The 19,682-nt window shown below is 43.9% G+C and overlaps 1 protein-coding gene across 4 annotated transcripts in view; it reads right to left on the bottom strand.

Moving 5' to 3' along the window:
* OGT (O-linked N-acetylglucosamine (GlcNAc) transferase) overlaps positions 1-19,682 on the bottom strand; it is a 257,459-nt gene that overhangs the window by 5,361 nt on the left and 232,416 nt on the right. For all 4 annotated transcript variants that reach the window (XM_030208828.1, XM_030208829.1, XM_030208830.1 and 1 more), the window contains one exon: positions 7,592-7,844. In XM_030208828.1, coding sequence (XP_030064688.1) covers positions 7,592-7,844 — 253 coding nt within the window. The remainder of the gene's footprint in view (positions 1-7,591; positions 7,845-19,682) is intronic.

The following is a 19,682-nucleotide window of genomic DNA, read 5'->3' as shown; positions in this document are numbered from 1 at the left end:
TTCAACGTACTATCTACAATGACAACTAGCTTGAGTGCTGACCCCTCAAGGTGGACTCTAGCATCAGGTAACTACAATTCGAATTATTCTTTCCAATGTGCATTACCTTGCATTTTCCACATTAAATTTCATCTGCCATTTCGATGCCCAGTCTTCCAATTTCCTAAGGTCTTCCTGTAATATTTCACAGTCCACAAGTGCTCTAACAACCTTGAATAGCTTTCTCTCATCTGCAAATTTAGTCATTTCACTCATCGTTCCGATTTCCATATCATTTATAAATTGTTAAATAGCACCGGTCCCAGTACTAATCCATGTGGCACGCCACTGTTTACCCTCCTCCATTGAGAGAAATGACCATTTAACCCTAGCTTCTGTTTTCTGTCTAATGACCAATTCCTAATTCACACCAGTACCTTGCTTCCTATCCCATGCCTTTTTAATTTCCTCGAGTCTCTCATGAGGAACTTTATCAAAATATTTCTGAAAATCATGATAAACTACATCAATAGCTCACTTTTATCCATATGTTTATTCACCCCTTCAAAGAAATGAAGCAAAATGGTGAGGCAAGACGTCCCTCGGTTGAACCCATGCTGACTCTGTCCCATTAAACCATGTTTGTCTATGTATTCGGTAATTTTATTCTTTACAACAGTTTCCACTATTTTGCCTGGCACTAACATCAGGCTTATTGGGCTGTAATTTCCCAGATCACCCCTGGAACCCCTTTTAAAAATCGGTGTCCAATCTTCAGGCAGTATGGTCAATTTTAAAAGACAGGCTACATATTACTAACAGCAGATCAGCAATTTCATGCTTGAGTTCTTTGAGTACCCTTGGATGTATACCATCTGGTTCAGGTGATTTACTACTCTTTAATTTATCAATTTGGCTCAGTACGTCTTCTAGATTCACCGAGATTTTGGCTCAGTACATCTTCCAGATTCACCGAGATTTTGGCTCAGTACATCTCCCAGATTCACCGAGATTTTTCAGTTCCTCCGCATCATTACCCTTGAAAACCATTTCCAGTACAGACAGATCTAGTATCTTTTCCCATATAGACTGAAGCAAAAAATTTATTCAGTTTTTCCACTATTTCCTTGTCCTCCCTGAGTACCCCTTTTGCTCCTTCATGACCTAAAGGTCCCAAGGATTCTCTCACACACTGCTTCTGATGTACCTGAAAAAGTTGCTACTGCGAGTTCTTTGATACCCTGGGCAGGCTGAAGTTATTACAGGCTGGGTTCTATAAGGGTTCCTGGTGCATAGCTCTCGGCATCAAGGCTCTTAGATTTGATTAACGCAAGTGGAAATGTGGGTCTATTATAAGAAGTTAAAAATCCCCAAATAATTTAACATGAAGGTTCATGGTACCAGAATCCTTGTACTTGTTTTGAATAAGGTAGGAGAGGAGAAGTCTGGGAAGTCATATTACAGGCCCCAAAATGTGCCCAGAGGCAGAAAAAAATCTTTATGGCTTCTGCCTTCTCAAACTGAGGTAAACCCACTCCAGTTCAGGAACCTTTACATGGCCCCAAATCAAGGAAACTTTTTTCACGTGATGAAAATGGATCTGAAATGGCAGAAATGAGAATTGTAAGACTTCCGCATAGAGGTGTGTGCCATAACAGACTCTCTTGCACATCAGGGAAGACGGGGATACCTATGTGGGAACTGAAGCAAAACATAAATCCAAATTCATATTCAGAAATTGTCAGGAGTCATACTGTCCCAAAATAAATATGAATGGATATGGGGCACAAAGTCATGGATAAGGTTAAGTCCTACAAAGCAGGATAAAGATTAGTTTGATCTCACAATTAGGTAAATGACAGTAAAGAAGATTCTGGTTTGGTTATGCATCCCATGTCAACAGTGACATGCCTTTTTGATATGCAGCTGAGGAATGCCCCCACCAGATTTAGTCCTCATAGTGTTAATGTACATCATAGTCATCATGGAATTACAGTGCCCTGTGACTGGACCCAGAGCTCACAGGAAGCCCTAGTACATGGCACCAAGCTGATAACTTTTGCTGCAATGACTATATTAAGTTGGCAGAGGAGTATATAATAGGAGAATTCCTGGCTAGCTCCAAATTAATGCTTATGGTGCCAGGTCCCAGCACTGGTTCCAATAACTTTGCTAATACATGAAATACAGTGGGGGAAATAAGTATTTGATCCCTTGCTGATTTTGTAAGTGTGCCCACTGACAAAGACATGAGCAGCCCATAATTGAAGGGTAGGTTATTGGTAACAGTGAGAGATAGCACATCACAAATTAAATCCGGAAAATCACATTGTGGAAAGTATATGAATTTATTTGCATTCTGCAGAGGGAAATAAGTATTTGATCCCTCTGGCAAACAAGACCTAATACTTGGTGGCAAAACCCTTGTTGGCAAGCACAGCGGTCAGACGTCTTCTGTAGTTGATGATGAGGTTTGCACACATGTCAGGAGGAATTTTGGTCCACTCCTCTTTGCAGATCATCTCTAAATCATTAAGAGTTCTGGGCTGTCGCTTGGCAACTCGCAGCTTCAGCTCCCTCCATAAGTTTTCAATGGGATTAAGGTCTGGTGACTGGCTAGGCCACTCCATGACCCTAATGTGCTTCTTCCTGAGCCACTCCTTTGTTGCCTTGGCTGTATGTTTTGGGTCATTGTCGTGCTGGAAGACCCAGCCACGACCCATTTTAAGGCCCTGGCGGAGGGAAGGAGGTTGTCACTCAGAATTGTACGGTACATGGCCCCATCCATTCTCCCATTGATGCGGTGAAGTAGTCCTGTGCCCTTAGCAGAGAAACACCCCCAAAACATAACATTTCCACCTCCATGCTTGACAGTGGGGACGGTGTTCTTTGGGTCATAGGCAGCATTTCTCTTCCTCCAAACACGGCGAGTTGAGTTCATGCCAAAGAGCTCAATTTTTGTCTCATCTGACCACAGCACCTTCTCCCAATCACTCTCGGCATCATCCAGGTGTTCACTGGCAAACTTCAGACGGGCCGTCACATGTGCCTTCCGGAGCAGGGGGACCTTGCGGGCACTGCAGGATTGCAATCCATTATGTCGTAATGTGTTACCAATGGTTTTCGTGGTGACAGTGGTCCCAGCTGCCTTGAGATCATTGACAAGTTCCCCCCTTGTAGTTGTAGGCTGATTTCTAACCTTCCTCATGATCAAGGATATCCCACGAGGTGAGATTTTGCGTGGAGCCCCAGATCTTTGTCGATTGACAGTCATTTTGTACTTCTTCCATTTTCTTACTATGGCACCAACAGTTGTCTCCTTCTCGCCCAGCGTCTTACTGATGGTTTTGTAGCCCATTCCAGCCTTGTGCAGGTGTATGATCTTGTCCCTGACATCCTTAGACAGCTCCTTGCTCTTGGCCATTTTGTAGAGGTTAGAGTCTGACTGATTCACTGAGTCTGTGGACAGGTGTCTTTCATACAGGTGACCATTGCCGACAGCTGTCTGTCATACAGGTAACGAGTTGATTTGGAGCATCTACCTGGTCTGTAGGGGCCAGATCTCTTACTGGTTGGTGGGGGATCAAATACTTATTTCCCTCTGCAGAATGCAAATAAATTCATATACTTTCCACAATGTGATTTTCCGGATTTAATTTGTGATGTGCTATCTCTCACTGTTACCAATAACCTACCCTTCAATTATGGGCTGCTCATGTCTTTGTCAGTGGGCACACTTACAAAATCAGCAAGGGATCAAATACTTATTTCCCCCACTGTACATCTAGTATGGGCTTCCACAATAGTATTTTTAAACAACACCCACGCCTGATTTAAAGTTCTAACCTTTGTGACCGACCCTTTCAGCTTCTTTTTAAACAGTGGAGGAGTGGCCTAGTGGTTAGAGCACCGGTCTTGCAATCCAGAGGTGGCTGATTCAAATCTTGTGCTACTTCTTGTGATCTTGGGCAAGTCACTTAACCCTCCATTACCTCACGTACAAACTTAGATTGTGAGCCCTCCTGGGACAGAGAAATATCCAGTGTACCTGAATGTAACTCACCTTGAGCTACTACTGAAAAAGGTGTGAGCAAAATCCAAATAAATAAATAATCTCTCTCATTTTGTCATGGCCACCCTTTGAAAATTGAACACTGCTACAGTAAACTTCACTTCAGATATCAGCTCAAATTTGATCATGTTATGATTACTGTCTCCCAGTGGATCCAACACAGTTACCTCTCATACCATGCCCTGCATTCCACTAAAAACTAGACCAAAAATAGCTCCAATTCTTGTTGGTTCTTGGACCAGTTACTCCAAGAAGCAGTCATTTATTACATCTAAGAATTTTACCTCCCTAGTGCTCCTTGGTATAGTATTTATCCAGTCAATATTGGGGTAACTGAAATCACCCATTATAATGTTGCCCAATTTGTCAGCTTTCCTAATTTCTGTAAACATTTGTTCATCTGTCTGTTCGCGTCCTGGCGGATGGTAGTGCAGCCCTACCAGTATACTCTTTCCCGTCACAAATGGAATTTCTATCCACAAAGATTCCACACTGCTGTTTCATGTAGGATAATTATTTTGTTTGACTCAATCCCCTCAAAAATATAACACAATCCTCCCCTCCAGTACGCTCCATTATCATTGCTATATAACTTATATAATAACACTGTGTCTCATTGATTGTCCTCCTTCCACCAGATCTCTGAGATGCCTAAAATGAGTTTATCTTGTTGGGCAGACTGGAAAGACCGTACAGGTGTTTACCTGCCGTCATTTATGTTACCTCTTCATTTAGTGCTATATACTCCAACTCTCCCATCTCAGTTTTTAAGCTTGTAGCATTTGTATATAGACACTTCCCAAATTGTGTTTTTCCCTAGACCTACAAGCTGCTTTGAAGACGGGGATAATTTGCATAATTTACTCTGTTCATTGGGGTTCCTTACATGCTCTGTTTCAATAGTATCCTTCGAGGATACTCCACACCGAACCATGCGCTCCTGGGCGACTGTCAGCTCCTCCCCCCCATTTTAGTTTAAAAGCTGCTCTCTCCTTTTTAAAAGTTAGCACCAGCAGCCCAATTCCATCCCGATTAAGGTGGCGTCCATCCTTTCAGGACAGGCTCTCCATTTCCCAGAATGTTGCTATGACCTCCTCAGCGGCATTTAATTTAGTGGACCATCAGCTTTTGTTAAACCACTTGTATGATATTGTTCTTTCTGCTAATATACTGCAATGGTTCTGATCCTATTTATCAGACCATTTCTATCAGGTTCTTTGGGGGTCTGAATATTCTCCAGTTTTTTACTGAAAGAAATCTGAAAAAGGTAAACTGGGTGGACAGCCACCTGGCTGGTGTTCCAGGAGGAAGAAATGATGGACCACGAGGTGTGGGAAAGAGACAGAACAACAATCATCAAGTGCAATTACATTTTTTAATCGCGATTAACGCTAGTCCCAACGTGTCCTTGGTGGTTAAGAAATGTCTTTTCAAATTTTGACAAATTTGATCAGTATAGCGGTTATTGGACAGGGGCACATTGTGAATTACTGTTCATGCCATAGTTCTCTCTCACAAACTATAACAATGCTTTGCTTAAGGGTCTCACTATCTTTCTACCCTCATCTCCCCTTACGTTCCCGCCCGTAACCTCCGTTCACAGGATAAATCCCTCCTCTCAGTACCCTTCTCCACCACCGCCAACTCCAGGCTCCACTCATTCTGCCTCGCCTCACCCTATGCTTGGAACAACCTTCCTGAGCCCTTACGCCAAGCCCCTCCCTGCCCGTCTTCCTTTGCTTAAAACCCACCTCTTCAATGCTGCGTTCGGCACCTAACCCTTACCGTTCAGTGAATCCAGACTGCCCCAATTTGACTGCCCCTATCGGACCGACCGTTCACTTGTCTATTAGATTGTAAGCTCTTTGAGCAGGGACTGTCTCTCTTTGTTAAATTGTATAGCGCTGCGTAACCCTAGTAGCGCTCTAGAAATGTTAAGTAGTAGTAGTAGTAGATGGTGTTCTGAGGGACTTGAAGGGAACCCAAAGAACAGGTCCTGGAAGAGCTGGAGTTTTGGGGTCCAGAAAAAAGGATAAGGGAGAAATGCAAAACCTGTGCCAGTTATAGAATGAAAACAGTTTTCCTGAGGCCAACAGTAACCTTGAAGGCTATGAACTGTGAATGCTTAGCCAATTAGTTTTTGAACCAAATGTTCTAGCAATAGGCCTTAAGACCTAGAAATGAAAGATGAGACAACTGTCAAGTAGAGTAGCCAAAGAAAAGATAGGGCAGAAAAGATATGATGTATCTATTGATGTATTAAGAAAGAGCCTGAGGAGGAAGAAAGTATTGTTGCCTGCCAATTATGTCACCATGCCAAAGAATGAACCTGTATCCAGAAAATTGCTAATAAAAAAACACAGCTTTGCTGGAAGGAAGAGCAGAGATTTGTTCAGATAATGCTACTGTAATTTGCAGCTGTAACAACCCTCTCCTAAAGAGGCTTTAACTAATTATTCACTTGCAATCTGTAATCTGTATTGTGTTTTATTTCCCAAACAGACCTTGGGCTCTGAAATCTAAGAGTCGAGGTAAGGGCAAGAAGTTCTCCAGGTTCTATAAGTCATCAATGGTTCATGAAGTTCTACAGATAGGTTGTGCATCATTTTTCAGGCAATTTTTAATACCTTACACCTTGACTCAGACTTTGATGTCTGCTCAATAATGTCAATTAGTTGTACCCTGGGTCTCCTTGAGTTCTCTGTGCAGCTCAAAGTTTAGCGTGGTGGGTCCCATGCTCTGGAACCAGCTACCTGGGTTTCTGCTGACAGAATTCAAGTGTTTGTTAAAGGCTCACTTCTTTTGTGAGGCTTTCAATATGGACATCTAGTTTTTTTTGTTTGTTTTTTTAATTGGGGCAAAATGGAGGTTTATTCAATAGGCTCTGGAAGAGTAGCACTCTCAGCAGTACTTTTACTTTTCTTTCTTTCCTTCCTTTTATTTACTAGTGTTCTTTTCAAACTTTCTGATCTTATGTATTTACTCCGCTTTAGTGGGTTCATCTTTTAAGTGGTTAATCAAAACCTGGTAACATAAAAAAAATTATTTTTGCCAATAAGAAGTCATGTATAGAAATGTTAGTGCTATCAGATTTTTTTTCACATTACTAATTCCTTTGTGCAAGGCATGCAGTGACTTCCATTCTTTTCAGTGAATGTCTCCCTGAGGAAACTAAGGAGAAACATGGACTGTGTTGAAATTGACTTTGAAGTTTGAGGAGTTCAGAGCTCATGAGAAACCTTTTTGGTTAACGTCTTTGGTGTGGAAAAACTCAAGAGTCTGGAATCTCTCGATAAATCATCCTGTCCTGATCCAATGAAAGAAAAATTGCCCTAAAGACAATAAAATGCACTAAATTAGTCTAATAAATCAAAACTTTGACCTTTATTTCTATGTATCCAAATACTCTAACTAGTAGCCACACTTTCATTCTATATACAAGACAGTAAGAATATGAGAAAAGGGATGTCAAATAACCTATAAAATTACTTGAAGCAAAACCCCTGTTGAACACAATTAAGTTTTCTATTGGTTGCTTACCTGGCATAGTGACCATAGGCGTTCCTGCCCAGAGCACATCCATGCCAGTGGTGTGTCCATTACAAAGGGGCGTATCCAGACATACATCTGCCAGTTGGCCTCTTCTAACATGCTCTTCTTTAGGAGCCACAGGAGAAAAGATGATGCGTGACTGTGCAAGTCCCATGTTCTGTGCATACTGCTGAATATTGGGCTCGCCCACTGCAGGAAACCTCAACAGCCATAGGACACTGTTTGGCACCCGCTTAAGAATCTGAAAGTAAACCAGTAAAACATAAGAAAAGCCATGCTGGATCAGACATAGTTCATCAGGCTCAGCATACTGTCTCCAACAGTGACTAATTCAAGTCAGGTGGAAGCACCTAGCAAATTCAAACAGGAAAGTATACATTTAGATTTAATTCATACCTTTTTATATTGGTAGCTTAAGATGACATTGCTCATGCCCACAGATGAAAGGTGGACACACAAAATCTAACTTGCCCATTTTTTTTACACTGATATACTAGATCTGACTCAATTTTCTGGAAACAAATTCTAAAGCAAAATTGTGCTTTGACTGAACAAAACATCTTTTTATTTTTTTTAATTTTCTACTAGATAGTACTAGGGGACAGTCAATAAAACTATTTGATTGTATTAAGTTAATGTTCCCTATTAAATTGAAAAAGAAGAAATTAGATCTTACCTGCTAATTTTCTTTCCTTTAGTCATACCAGACGAGTCCAGTCTGTAAGCTGCCTAGTTGGCATCGCTGACAGGTGAGATAGCAAGTACTCAAACTTGACTTGTGGGTTTATTTTTTTTATTACATTTGTATCCCACATTTTCTCACCTATTTGCAGGCTCAATGTGGCTTACATAGTACCGTAGAGGCGATCGCCAGTAAAGGTCTGAACAAATACAGACTGAGGTTGTGATAGAGTAAAGGTCAATGTGTGATAGACACATTGGGAATCGTAAGGAGGAAGAGTTAAATTATGTTCAGTTTTAGCTTTGGTTTCGACATGCTGCCAGGTTAATGCATTTAAGTTGGATCGTTAGGGTATGCCTTTTTGAACAAGTTAGTTTTTAGTAGTTTCCGGAAGTTTAGGTGGTCGTATGTTGTTTTCAAGGCGCTTGGTAGTGCGTTCCATAGTTGTGTGCTTATATAGGAGAAGCTGGACGCATAGGTTGATTTGTATTTGAGTCCTTTGCAGCTTGGGTGATGGAGATTTAGATATTATTATTATTAACATTTGTATAGCGCTACCAGACGCACGCAGCGCTGAACACCTGACACAGACAGTCCCTGCTCAATAGAGCTCACAATCTAAAGTAATACAGACAGACAAGACAATAAGAGCAAGTACTGGGTGAGAAGGAACAAGGGGAGGCAAATGAGTAGTGGCTAGGAGCCAAAAGCAGCAGTGAAAAGGTGGGTTTTCAGCACAGATTTGAAAATAGGTAGAGATGGAGCAAGACGTACAGGCTCAGGAAGTTTATTCCAGGCATAAGGTGCCGCGAGAGAAAAGGAACGAAGCCTGGAGTTAGCAGTGGAGGAGAAGGGGGACGACGAGAGAGACTTGTCCAGCGAGCGAAGATCACAGGGAGGAATGTAGGGAGAGATGAGAGTGGAGAGGTAGTGGGGGGCTGCAGAATGGATGCATTTAAAGGTCAGTAAGAGAAGTTTGAACTGTATACGGAAGCGGACAGGGAGCCAGTGAAGTGACTTGAGGAGTGGGCTAGTGTGGGTATAACGATTTTGGCGGAAAATAAGCCGTGCTGCAGAATTTTGGACAGATTGGAAAGGACAGAGATGACTGAGCGGAAGACCAGTAAGAAGTAAGATATGTTCTTGTTGATCTAAATGTGTTTCTGGTTGATAGGTCTATGAGGTTAGAAAGGTATCCGGGGGTTTCTACGTAGATGATTTTGTGAACCAGGGTGCAGATTTTGAACGCAATACGTTATTTGATTGGGAGCCAGTGTAGTTTTTCTCATAGTGGTTTGGCGCTTTCAAATCTCGCTTTTCCATATACAGTGGGGGAAATAAGTATTTGATCCCTTGCTGATTTTGTAAGTTTGCCCACTGACAAAGACATGAGCAGCCCATAATTGAAGGGTAGGTTATTGGTAACAGTGAGAGATAGCACATCACAAATTAAATCCGGAAAATCACATTGTGGAAAGTATATGAATTTATTTGCATTCTGCAGAGGGAAATAAGTATTTAATCCCTCTGGCAAACAAGACCTAATACTTGGTGGCAAAACCCTTGTTGGCAAGCACAGCGGTCAGACGTCTTCTGTAGTTGATGATGAGGTTTGCACACATGTCAGGAGGAATTTTGGTCCACTCCTCTTTGCAGATCATCTCTAAATCATTAAGAGTTCTGGGCTGTCGCTTGGCAACTCGCAGCTTCAGCTCCCTCCATAAGTTTTCAATGGGATTAAGGTCTGGTGACTGGCTAGGCCACTCCATGACCCTAATGTGCTTCTTCCTGAGCCACTCCTTTGTTGCCTTGGCTGTATGTTTTGGGTCATTGTCGTGCTGGAAGACCCAGCCACGACCCATTTTTAAGGCCCTGGCGGAGGGAAGGAGGTTGTCACTCAGAATTGTACGGTACATGGCCCCATCCATTCTCCCATTGATGCGGTGAAGTAGTCCTGTGCCCTTAGCAGAGAAACACCCCCAAAACATAACATTTCCACCTCCATGCTTGACAGTGGGGACGGTGTTCTTTGGGTCATAGGCAGCATTTCTCTTCCTCCAAACACGGCGAGTTGAGTTCATGCCAAAGAGCTCAATTTTTGTCTCATCTGACCACAGCACCTTCTCCCAATCACTCTCGGCATCATCCAGGTGTTCACTGGCAAACTTCAGACGGGCCGTCACATGTGCCTTCCGGAGCAGGGGGACCTTGCGGGCACTGCAGGATTGCAATCCGTTATGTCGTAATGTGTTACCAATGGTTTTCGTGGTGACAGTGGTCCCAGCTGCCTTGAGATCATTGACAAGTTCCCCCCTTGTAGTTGTAGGCTGATTTCTAACCTTCCTCATGATCAAGGATACCCCACGAGGTGAGATTTTGCGTGGAGCCCCAGATCTTTGTCGATTGACAGTCATTTTGTACTTCTTCCATTTTCTTACTATGGCACCAACAGTTGTCTCCTTCTCGCCCAGCGTCTTACTGATGGTTTTGTAGCCCATTCCAGCCTTGTGCAGGTGTATGATCTTGTCCCTGACATCCTTAGACAGCTCCTTGCTCTTGGCCATTTTGTAGAGGTTAGAGTCTGACTGATTCACTGAGTCTGTGGACAGGTGTCTTTCACACAGGTGACCATTGCCGACAGCTGTCTGTCATGCAGGTAACGAGTTGATTTGGAGCATCTACCTGGTCTGTAGGGGCCAGATCTCTTACTGGTTGGTGGGGGATCAAATACTTATTTCCCTCTGCAGAATGCAAATAAATTCATATACTTTCCACAATGTGATTTTCCGGATTTAATTTGTGATGTGCTATCTCTCACTGTTACCAATAACCTACCCTTCAATTATGGGCTGCTCATGTCTTTGTCAGTGGGCAAACTTACAAAATCAGCAAGGGATCAAATACTTATTTCCCCCACTGTATAAGCCTGGCTGCTGTGTTTTGTGCTGTCTGGAGTTTCTTTATGATTTATTCTTTGCATCCCGCATAGATTCCATTGCAGGTGATGACAGACCACCTTAATGTAGTCCTGTTTTACAGACCTACAGGAAATTGGCTGGATTGTCAAACACACTTTATGGACTTTATTTCAAACACATGTATTTCAACCTCCAACCTTATCATAGTAGGGGATATTAATCTCCACCTTGAAGACCCTAACTCTATCAATGTACGTGAATGCATGGATCTCTTCCTATTATGGGATCTTTACTGGCCAAATATGGAACTTAACCATATTAAAGGACACTCACTTGATACCATCACATATAAATTCTCATCAGACCTAAATCATTTATTAATATCTACAAAATGAACACCTGTACCATGGTCTGATCATTACAAATTAAATCTTCTCCTACAATGGAGAAAAATGACTTACAACATATTAAAGAATGCCTATCATATACCACAAGAGGTCAAAATAATCCGGTTATATTTTGGCAGGAATTTTATGATGATTGGTCAGCTCAAACGGATTCAATTAACTTTCTTCAAGAATGGGACAACAGGTGCAGAAGCATTTTAGACAACATAGCACCAGTACAAACTAGAACCTCCTGCAGAAAAAAACTCAATACCATGGTTTAATGAAGAACTGAAAAAACTAAAAACCCAAGTTAGGTGTGAACGAGCATGGAATAAAAAGAAAAAGATGACTCTACATTCAACGCTTGGAAATGTCTACAAAGGAAATAAATATACTAACAGACGAACCAAAAGAGCATATTACACAACTAAAATTGGGCCAGACTATAATGATACACATAAACTCTTCCAACTTGTGAGTAAACTACTAGATACCACGCCGATTACCTCTAATAGCACAGACATCCCTTCAGCAGATAGTCTTGCTAATTACTTCGAAGAGAAAATTATAAAGCTATGGCTCACGTTACCTATTAATTCCACAGACTACGTAAAATTTCTTGACTGTCTTGATCCACTACCCGGTGAACACCCAGCAGACAGAACCTGGACTAAGGTAAAATTATGTATCATACCTGATAATTTTCTTTCCCTTAATCATAGCCGATCAATCCATAGACTGGTGGGTTGTGTCCATCTACCAGCAGGTGGAGATAGAGAGCAATCTTTTGCCTCCATATATGTGGTCATGTGCTGCCGGAAACTCCTCAATATGTCGATATCAAAGCTCCATCCGCAAGACTCAGCACTTAGAGAATTACACCCACGAAGGGACACTCTGCCCAGCTCACCACCGCCGAAGCGGGGGAGGGGAAATATTCCAGCGCACCACCGCCGGGGCGGTGGGCAGGAAACCACACCTGCCGATTCAGGGGAACTGGCTTATCCTGGTACCGCAACCGCGGGAGGAGCTGGCTTACCCTAACACCGCCGAAGCGGGACGGATACAAAGCTACCCTACGGCCACACGAAGCGGGAGGGAGCGCCGGCATAATTTAGTTATCAATCCAGCCACCGCCGAAACGGGGGGAGAGGAAGCAGCAGCTTGCTATAACACAATGCTCCTATCTGCACTGGGCCATGGACCAGGTCCACGTCATTGGGTACGCGACCCTGGGGGGGGGGGGGGGGGGGCGGGGCGGGGGACGAACCTCCTGGACGGCGGTCCCTACGAAAGGAATGCTGCTTGGGGGAGAAGTTCCATTTGAAGGAAGTGGAGGCAGAGGAGGCCGACTTGCCTGGGCGATACTGACGGGCTTCCTGGAATCGGCCCTTAGAGGAACCAGGACGGGCACTGCTGGCCAGAGTCCTGACCTCCGGCAACCTCTTGCCCTTGGACGTGCCGAGCTCCGTCACGATCTTGTCCAGCTCGTCCCCAAAGAGCAGCTTGCCTTTAAAAGGCAGCTTGGCTAGGCAAGATTTAGAGGCATGGTCAGCAGACCAGTGCTTAAGCCAGAGCCACCGCCGTGCAGAGACTGTCTGAGCCATACCTTTGGCCGAGGCTCTCAAAACATCATACAGCAAGTCTGCCAAGTAGGCCAAACCCAACTCCAGGGTCGGCCACTCCGCCCTCCAGGAAGGGTCCGAGGGGGAAGCCCGCTGCAAAACAGTCAGACACGCCCTAGCCACATAGGAGCCGCAAACCGAGGCTTGCAAACTCAGAGCGGCCGCCCCAAAGGACAACTTTAAGGCCGCCTCCATTCTCCTGTCCTGGGCGTCCTTCAGGGCAGTGTCACCGTCCACCGGCAGCGCCGTTTTCTTAGTCACGGCAGTGATTAAGGAATCTACCGTGGGCTAGATAAAGGCTTCCCGTTCCCCCTAAGGTAAGGGGTACAGACGGGACATAGCCCTGGCTACTTTCAGGGTCGCCTCAGGGGCATCCCATTGCGCTAAAATTAAGGTCTGCATGGCTTCATGAACGTGGAAGGTGCTAGGCGGGGCGCTTTGTTCCCAGCATAATGGCGGAGCCAGTAGAGGCTGAGAGAGAGCCTTCCTCCAGACAGGCAATCTTCAAAATGCTCATGGCCTGCACAAGCAGGTTGGGCAAACCCTCTGAGCGAAAAAAGCCGCGCTGCAGAGGGGTCGTCCGCCTCCATCCGAGCGAGGATCAGTCTCTTCCATAGATTCCGCTAAGGATCTCTGGGAGAACTCAGACACGCTGCCGTCGTCCACATCAGAGGAGACCGAGTCCCCCGAGGGTGGAAGATCCACCTGAGGGCGCTTAAGCATAGAGGCCTCATCACCCCGATCAGAGAGGTGAGCAGGGGCAGTGTTCTGCATAAGAAAGGCCTGATGCAGCAGCAAAATGAACTCAGGGGAGAAACCCCCCAGTCTGTGCATTTCTGCAGCCTGTGCCGCGGCCCTAGAGGCGCCCTCCATCTGCGCTCCCAGTAGCGGGGGAGAGGCGTGTTGCGCATCCAAAATGGCGTCCGGCGCGAAACTCCGAGAAGGAGCCGCGCGGGAAGAAGGGCGTTTTAATTTCGCTGACTTCTTACTGTCACCCGATTCAAGGGCGACCAAGCTGTTAGCGTCTCCCATCTCGAGGGCGGCCCAAGAAGAAGTAGACCGAGCCGCGTGGCCAGTCACGACCGGGAGAGCGGCCAGCGGGGGATGGGCGCCTAAGGCGGGAAAGGCCGCCGCGCCGGAGGAAAAACCGGTGAACTCTACTGGCTCCAAAAGGGCGCCCAAAAAGGGCGACTCTACCTTCGAGCCCCCCGCTAGGCGCGCAAACGCGTTCCGGGGAGCGTCTTTTCACGCCCCTGCCATCCGAGGCCATAGCCATGTTGAGACCGTTCGTGGAACCCCCTGCCCGCTAGTAAAAGGTAAAAATTACCTGCTTCTTGTTCCGAGCAGCGACGACTTGTTCCAGTGAGCAGCTGCAAATGGACGTCCTTTTTGAACATTAAATTTTTTTTTTTTTTTTACGGAGCCAGCGGGAGGGGGGAGAAAAGGAGGGATCTGGCATCACCAGGTTTGCACTTGCTCACGAAGAGCCCTCAAGCCCAGGTACTCAACAAAACCTAAACAATTAGGCTTGGAGACCTAGCCAGAGCTGCTGCTGTGTGACCACACACCTGCTGAGATAGAGAACATACTGAGGAGTTTCCGGCAGCACATGACCACATATAGGGAGGCAAAAGATTGCTCTCTACCTCCACCTGCTGGTAGATGGACACAACCCACCAGTCTATGGATTGATCGGCTTGATGATAGGGAACTTTGATATACTCTTGGACGATTCTATCTTCCTAGCCCTTAATAAGTTTGCCAAGTCCCACTGTAAACTAGATATCTGCCTTAACTACCTTATCAAATCAGCTCCTCAACAATTTATATCTGACATCACCACACATTTGAATTACATGCTACAAAAAGGGACTATTCCCAAAGGGTAAAGGAAATATCTTACTCACCCCAATACTCAAGGATTCAAAGAAAGAAGCAAATGACAACCATTTATCGGCCAGTAGCGTCCATCCTCCTGATAACTAAATTAATGGAAGGTTTGGTGACCAAACAACTCACTAACTACTTAGATACATTTTCTATTCTTCATAACTCTCAATCAGGATTTAAATCTAACCATAGCACTGGAAACAGTATTAACTACTCTTCTTACTAAATTCAAACGAGCAACTGCAATTGGTAACAACATACTCCTCCTACAATTTGACATGTCCAGTGCATTTGATATGGTAAGCCATAAAATATTATTAAACATTCTGGAATACTTTGGAGTTGGAGGTAACGTTCTTAATTGGTTCAGAGGTTTTTTAAACTATAAGATCATACCAAGTGAAATCCAACTCGAATACGTCAGCTATATGGATACCGGAATGCGGAGTTCCCCAAGGATCTCCACTCTCCCCGACCCTCTTCAACCTAATGATGACACCCCTGGCCAAGATATTATCAATCAAGGCCTCAATCTGTATATATTTGCAGGATGATGTGACGATCTACATCCCGTTCAAATACAACCTAATGGAAATTATGGACGACATCAACCAAAGCTTCCAAATTATGCATTCATGGGCTAATACTTTTCAATTAAAACGTAACGTTTGAAAAAATGCAAAGCCTTATACTTACTTCTCAACATAACACAAGCAAATTCACTTCCATAACTACACCAAACTTTTTCCCTTCCTGTCTCGGACACCTTGAAGATCCTCGGAGTTACCATTGATCGAAATCTCACACTTGAAAACCATGAATACAACTAGGAAGATGTTTCAGTCTATGTGGAAACTCAGAAGACTAAAACCTTTCTTCCCAAGAGGCATTTTTCGCAACATGGTACAATCTATGGTGCTGAGTCATCTAGACTATTGCAAAGCGCTGTATGCCGGATGTAAAGAGCATATCATCAAGAAACTTCAGACAGCCCAGAATACCGCAGCTAGACATATTTGGAAAGACAAAATATGAAAGTGCAAAACCCCTTAGAGAGAAGCTTCATTGACTTCCAGTTAAGGAACGTACTATGTTCAAAGTTTGCACTTTGGTTCATAAAGTCATTCATGGAAATGCTCCGGCCTACATGTCAGACCTTATTGATTTGCCACCTAGGAACGCTATAAGATCAGCACACACATTCCTGGGACTTCATTTCCCTAGCTGTACATGCGTCCTGTTTTTCTTACATTGGCACTCAGCTGTGGAATGCATTACCACTTGATCTGAAAACTATTCACGACTTAATCAACTTTTGAAAAACACTAAAACCTCTCTCTTTAACAAGGCTTACCATAATAATCAATAATAGGAACTCCAATGTATCACTACTTACTTGATAATTTGACTGTTTTCTGATTTACTGAATTGATTATATCCATTATGTTACACATGTTTCTTTGTATGTAATGTGCTAGTTTGTATTTTATTCCTTTGCAGTTGGGGAAGTGTAGGTTAAGAAAGGTGCGGGAAGATCTCTTAGCATTTCTGGGTGGCAGGTCCACGAGGCCTAGCATGTAAGTCGGGGCCTCTCCGTAGATGATTTTATGAACCATCATACAGAGAGCGGAGGAGTGGCCTAGTGGTTAGGGTGGTGGACTTTGGTCCTGGGGAACTGAGGAACTGAGTTCGATTCCCAGCACAGGCAGCTCCTTGTGACTCTGGGCAAGTCACTTAACCTTCCATTGCTCCATGTAAGCCGCATTGAGCCTGCCATGAGTGGGAAAGTGCGGGGTACAAATGTAACAAAAAATAAAATAAAAAATTGTCTATCTACTCTTGATTGGTGTCTGCCATGATGTAATATTGTAAGCCACACTGAGTCTGCAAATAGGTGGGAAAATGTGGGATACAAATGCAGCAAATAAATAGAGAATACAGAATTGTGCTGTGCCTTAATAGAACCCTGTGCAGCTCAAACAAATCAGTATTAGATAAAGCAGCGGAAAACGATTGAACTAATGCAAAAACATTTGCTGAACAAGAGAAACAGCAAAAATAAAACTTTGGTTTAATGATATGGAGAAATAAATAACAGCAGATAGCTTGACTTGTCTGACGTGACAAAAGGAAAGATCTCAATTCTCCTTCCTTGTCATGCACACCTGACGAGTATAGGACTTTTGGATGTAAAAAAAAAAAAAGCAGTCCAAAATGGTAGCTGTCTCTGTTCTGAGAACTGAAGTTCCAAAGGCAGAATGCTCCTCAGTTGCCACATCCAAGTGATAGAGCTTTGTAAAAGCATGCAGAGAAAACTATTTTTCTGTTTTACAGATATCTGAAGACATTAATACACTGCTTCCAAGAAGCAGCTACCACTCTGAGTGTTCTCTCACGTTTGTAGCAATTTATTTATTTATTTAGTAGGATTTATTTACTGCCTTTTTGAAGGAATTCACTCAAGGCGGTGTACAGTAAGAATAGATCAAACATGAGCAATAGGCAATTACAGCAGTAAAATATTCAAAAACAATACAAAGTATGGCATGGTATACTACTTACAATACGTAATAGAACATTACAATTGATAATGAAGGGTAAAGCAAAGACGTAACATATAGATAGGTTAGAAAGTAGGAAACTTAGAAATAAGGTGATTGATTTGAAGAAAGTTGCACATGAGGTCAGAGAGATGGTTAAATATTATCTCAGTTAGGCTAGGAGTGGATAAACATGTCCTGCGGCAGTATATTTATTATGGCATTTATAGCCCACATTATTCCCACCCACGGGCAGGCTCAACGTGGCGTACAATAGTCTATTAAGCAGCAATAATACAAAATATAGTAATTAGGGTCGTAGGAGGGAAAGAGGAACAACAGGAGGGAGAGGGAGAGAGGAGAAGGTGACAATTAGTCACTATGGCAGCCATGGTTCAGAAGGATGCGACATCAGGAGGGCTCACGGCATATGCTCTACCGAAAGGAAGGTCTTGAGCCGCTTCTTAAAGGTCGGGTGATCTAAACATAGTAACATAGTAAATGACGGCAGAAAAAGACCTGCATGGTCCATCCAGTCTACCCAACAAGATAAACTCATATGTGCTACTTTTTGTGTATACCTTACTTGATTTGTACCTGTCCTTTTCAGGGCACAGACCGTGTAAGTCTGCCCAGCACTATCCCCGCCTCCCAACTACCAGCCCCGCCTCCCACCACCGGCTCTAGCACAGACCGTATAAGACTGCCCAGCACTATCCCTGCCTCCCGCCACCGGCTCTGCCACCCAATCTCGGCTAAGTTCCTTAGGATCCATTCCTTCTGAACAGGATTCCTTTATGTTTATCCCACGCGTGTTTGAATTCGGTTACCGTTTTCATTTCCACCACCTCCCGCGGGAGGGCATTCCAAGCATCCACTACTCTCTCCGTGAAAAAATACTTCCTGACATTTTTCTTGAATCTGCCCCCATTCAATCTCATTTCATGTCCTCTCGTTCTACCGCCTTCGCACCTCCGGAAAAGGTTCGTTTGCGGATTAATACTTTTCAAATATTTAAACGTCTGTATCATATCACCCGTTTCTCCTTTCTTCCAGAGTATACATGTTCAGGCCATCAAGTCTCTCCTCATACGTCTTGTAACGCAAATCCCTTACCATTCTCGTAGCTTTTCTTTGCACCGCTTCAGTTCTTTTTACATCCTTCGCAAGGTACGGCCTCCAAAACTGAACACAATACTCTAGGTGGGGCCTCACCAACGACTTATACAGGGGCATCAACACCTCCTTTCTTCTGCTGGTCACACCTCTCTCTATACAGCCTAACAACCTTCTAGCTATGGCCACTGCCTTGTCACACTGTTTCGTCGCCTTCAGATCCTCAGATACTATCACCCCAAGATCCCTCTTCTCCCCGTCCGTACCTATCAGAGTCTCCCTGCCTAACACATACGTCTCCCGAGGATTCTATTCCCTAAGTGTATCACTTTGCATTTCTTCGCATTGAATTTTAATTGCCAAACCATAGACCATTCTTCTAGCTTCCTCAGATCCTTTTTCATGTTTTCCACTCCCTCACGGGTGTCCACTCTTACAGATCTTAGTATCAACCGCAAATAGGCAAACTTTACCTTCTAACCCTTCGGTATTCCTCTCTGTGTTCCCCTTCTTGAGTTTTTCTGTATTTCATGAACGCCTACTCGTTAGACTTTATTTTCTCAGTCACTTGCTTGGAGAACCATATCAGTTTCCTTTTTCTCTTGCTTTTATTTACATAAAGTTTGTAGCCATATTTATTAGGATTTATTTACCGCCTTTTTGAAGGAATTCACTCAAGGCAGTGTACAGTAAGAATAGATCAAGCATGAGCAATAGACAATGACCACTTGGGGCAGCCCGTTCCAGAATTGGGTGCTAAGGTAAGAAAAAGAGGAAGCATAGGCCACTAAAAGCTGGATAGTAGGCAACGGACCGGAACGGACCGAAGTCGAAACCATAGACGTACCGAATCAGATCCGCAAAGCCCCCGGGGAACCGATTAGCGGACGCTTTCACCGGAGCATACACCTGGGCCCAG

The sequence above is a fragment of the Microcaecilia unicolor genome, chromosome 7, assembly GCF_901765095.1.
Source record: "Microcaecilia unicolor chromosome 7, aMicUni1.1, whole genome shotgun sequence".
Classification (NCBI taxonomy): Eukaryota; Metazoa; Chordata; class Amphibia; order Gymnophiona; family Siphonopidae; genus Microcaecilia; species Microcaecilia unicolor.
Note: the sequence above shows the minus strand (reverse complement) of the source record. Positions and strands in the feature narration are given on the sequence as shown.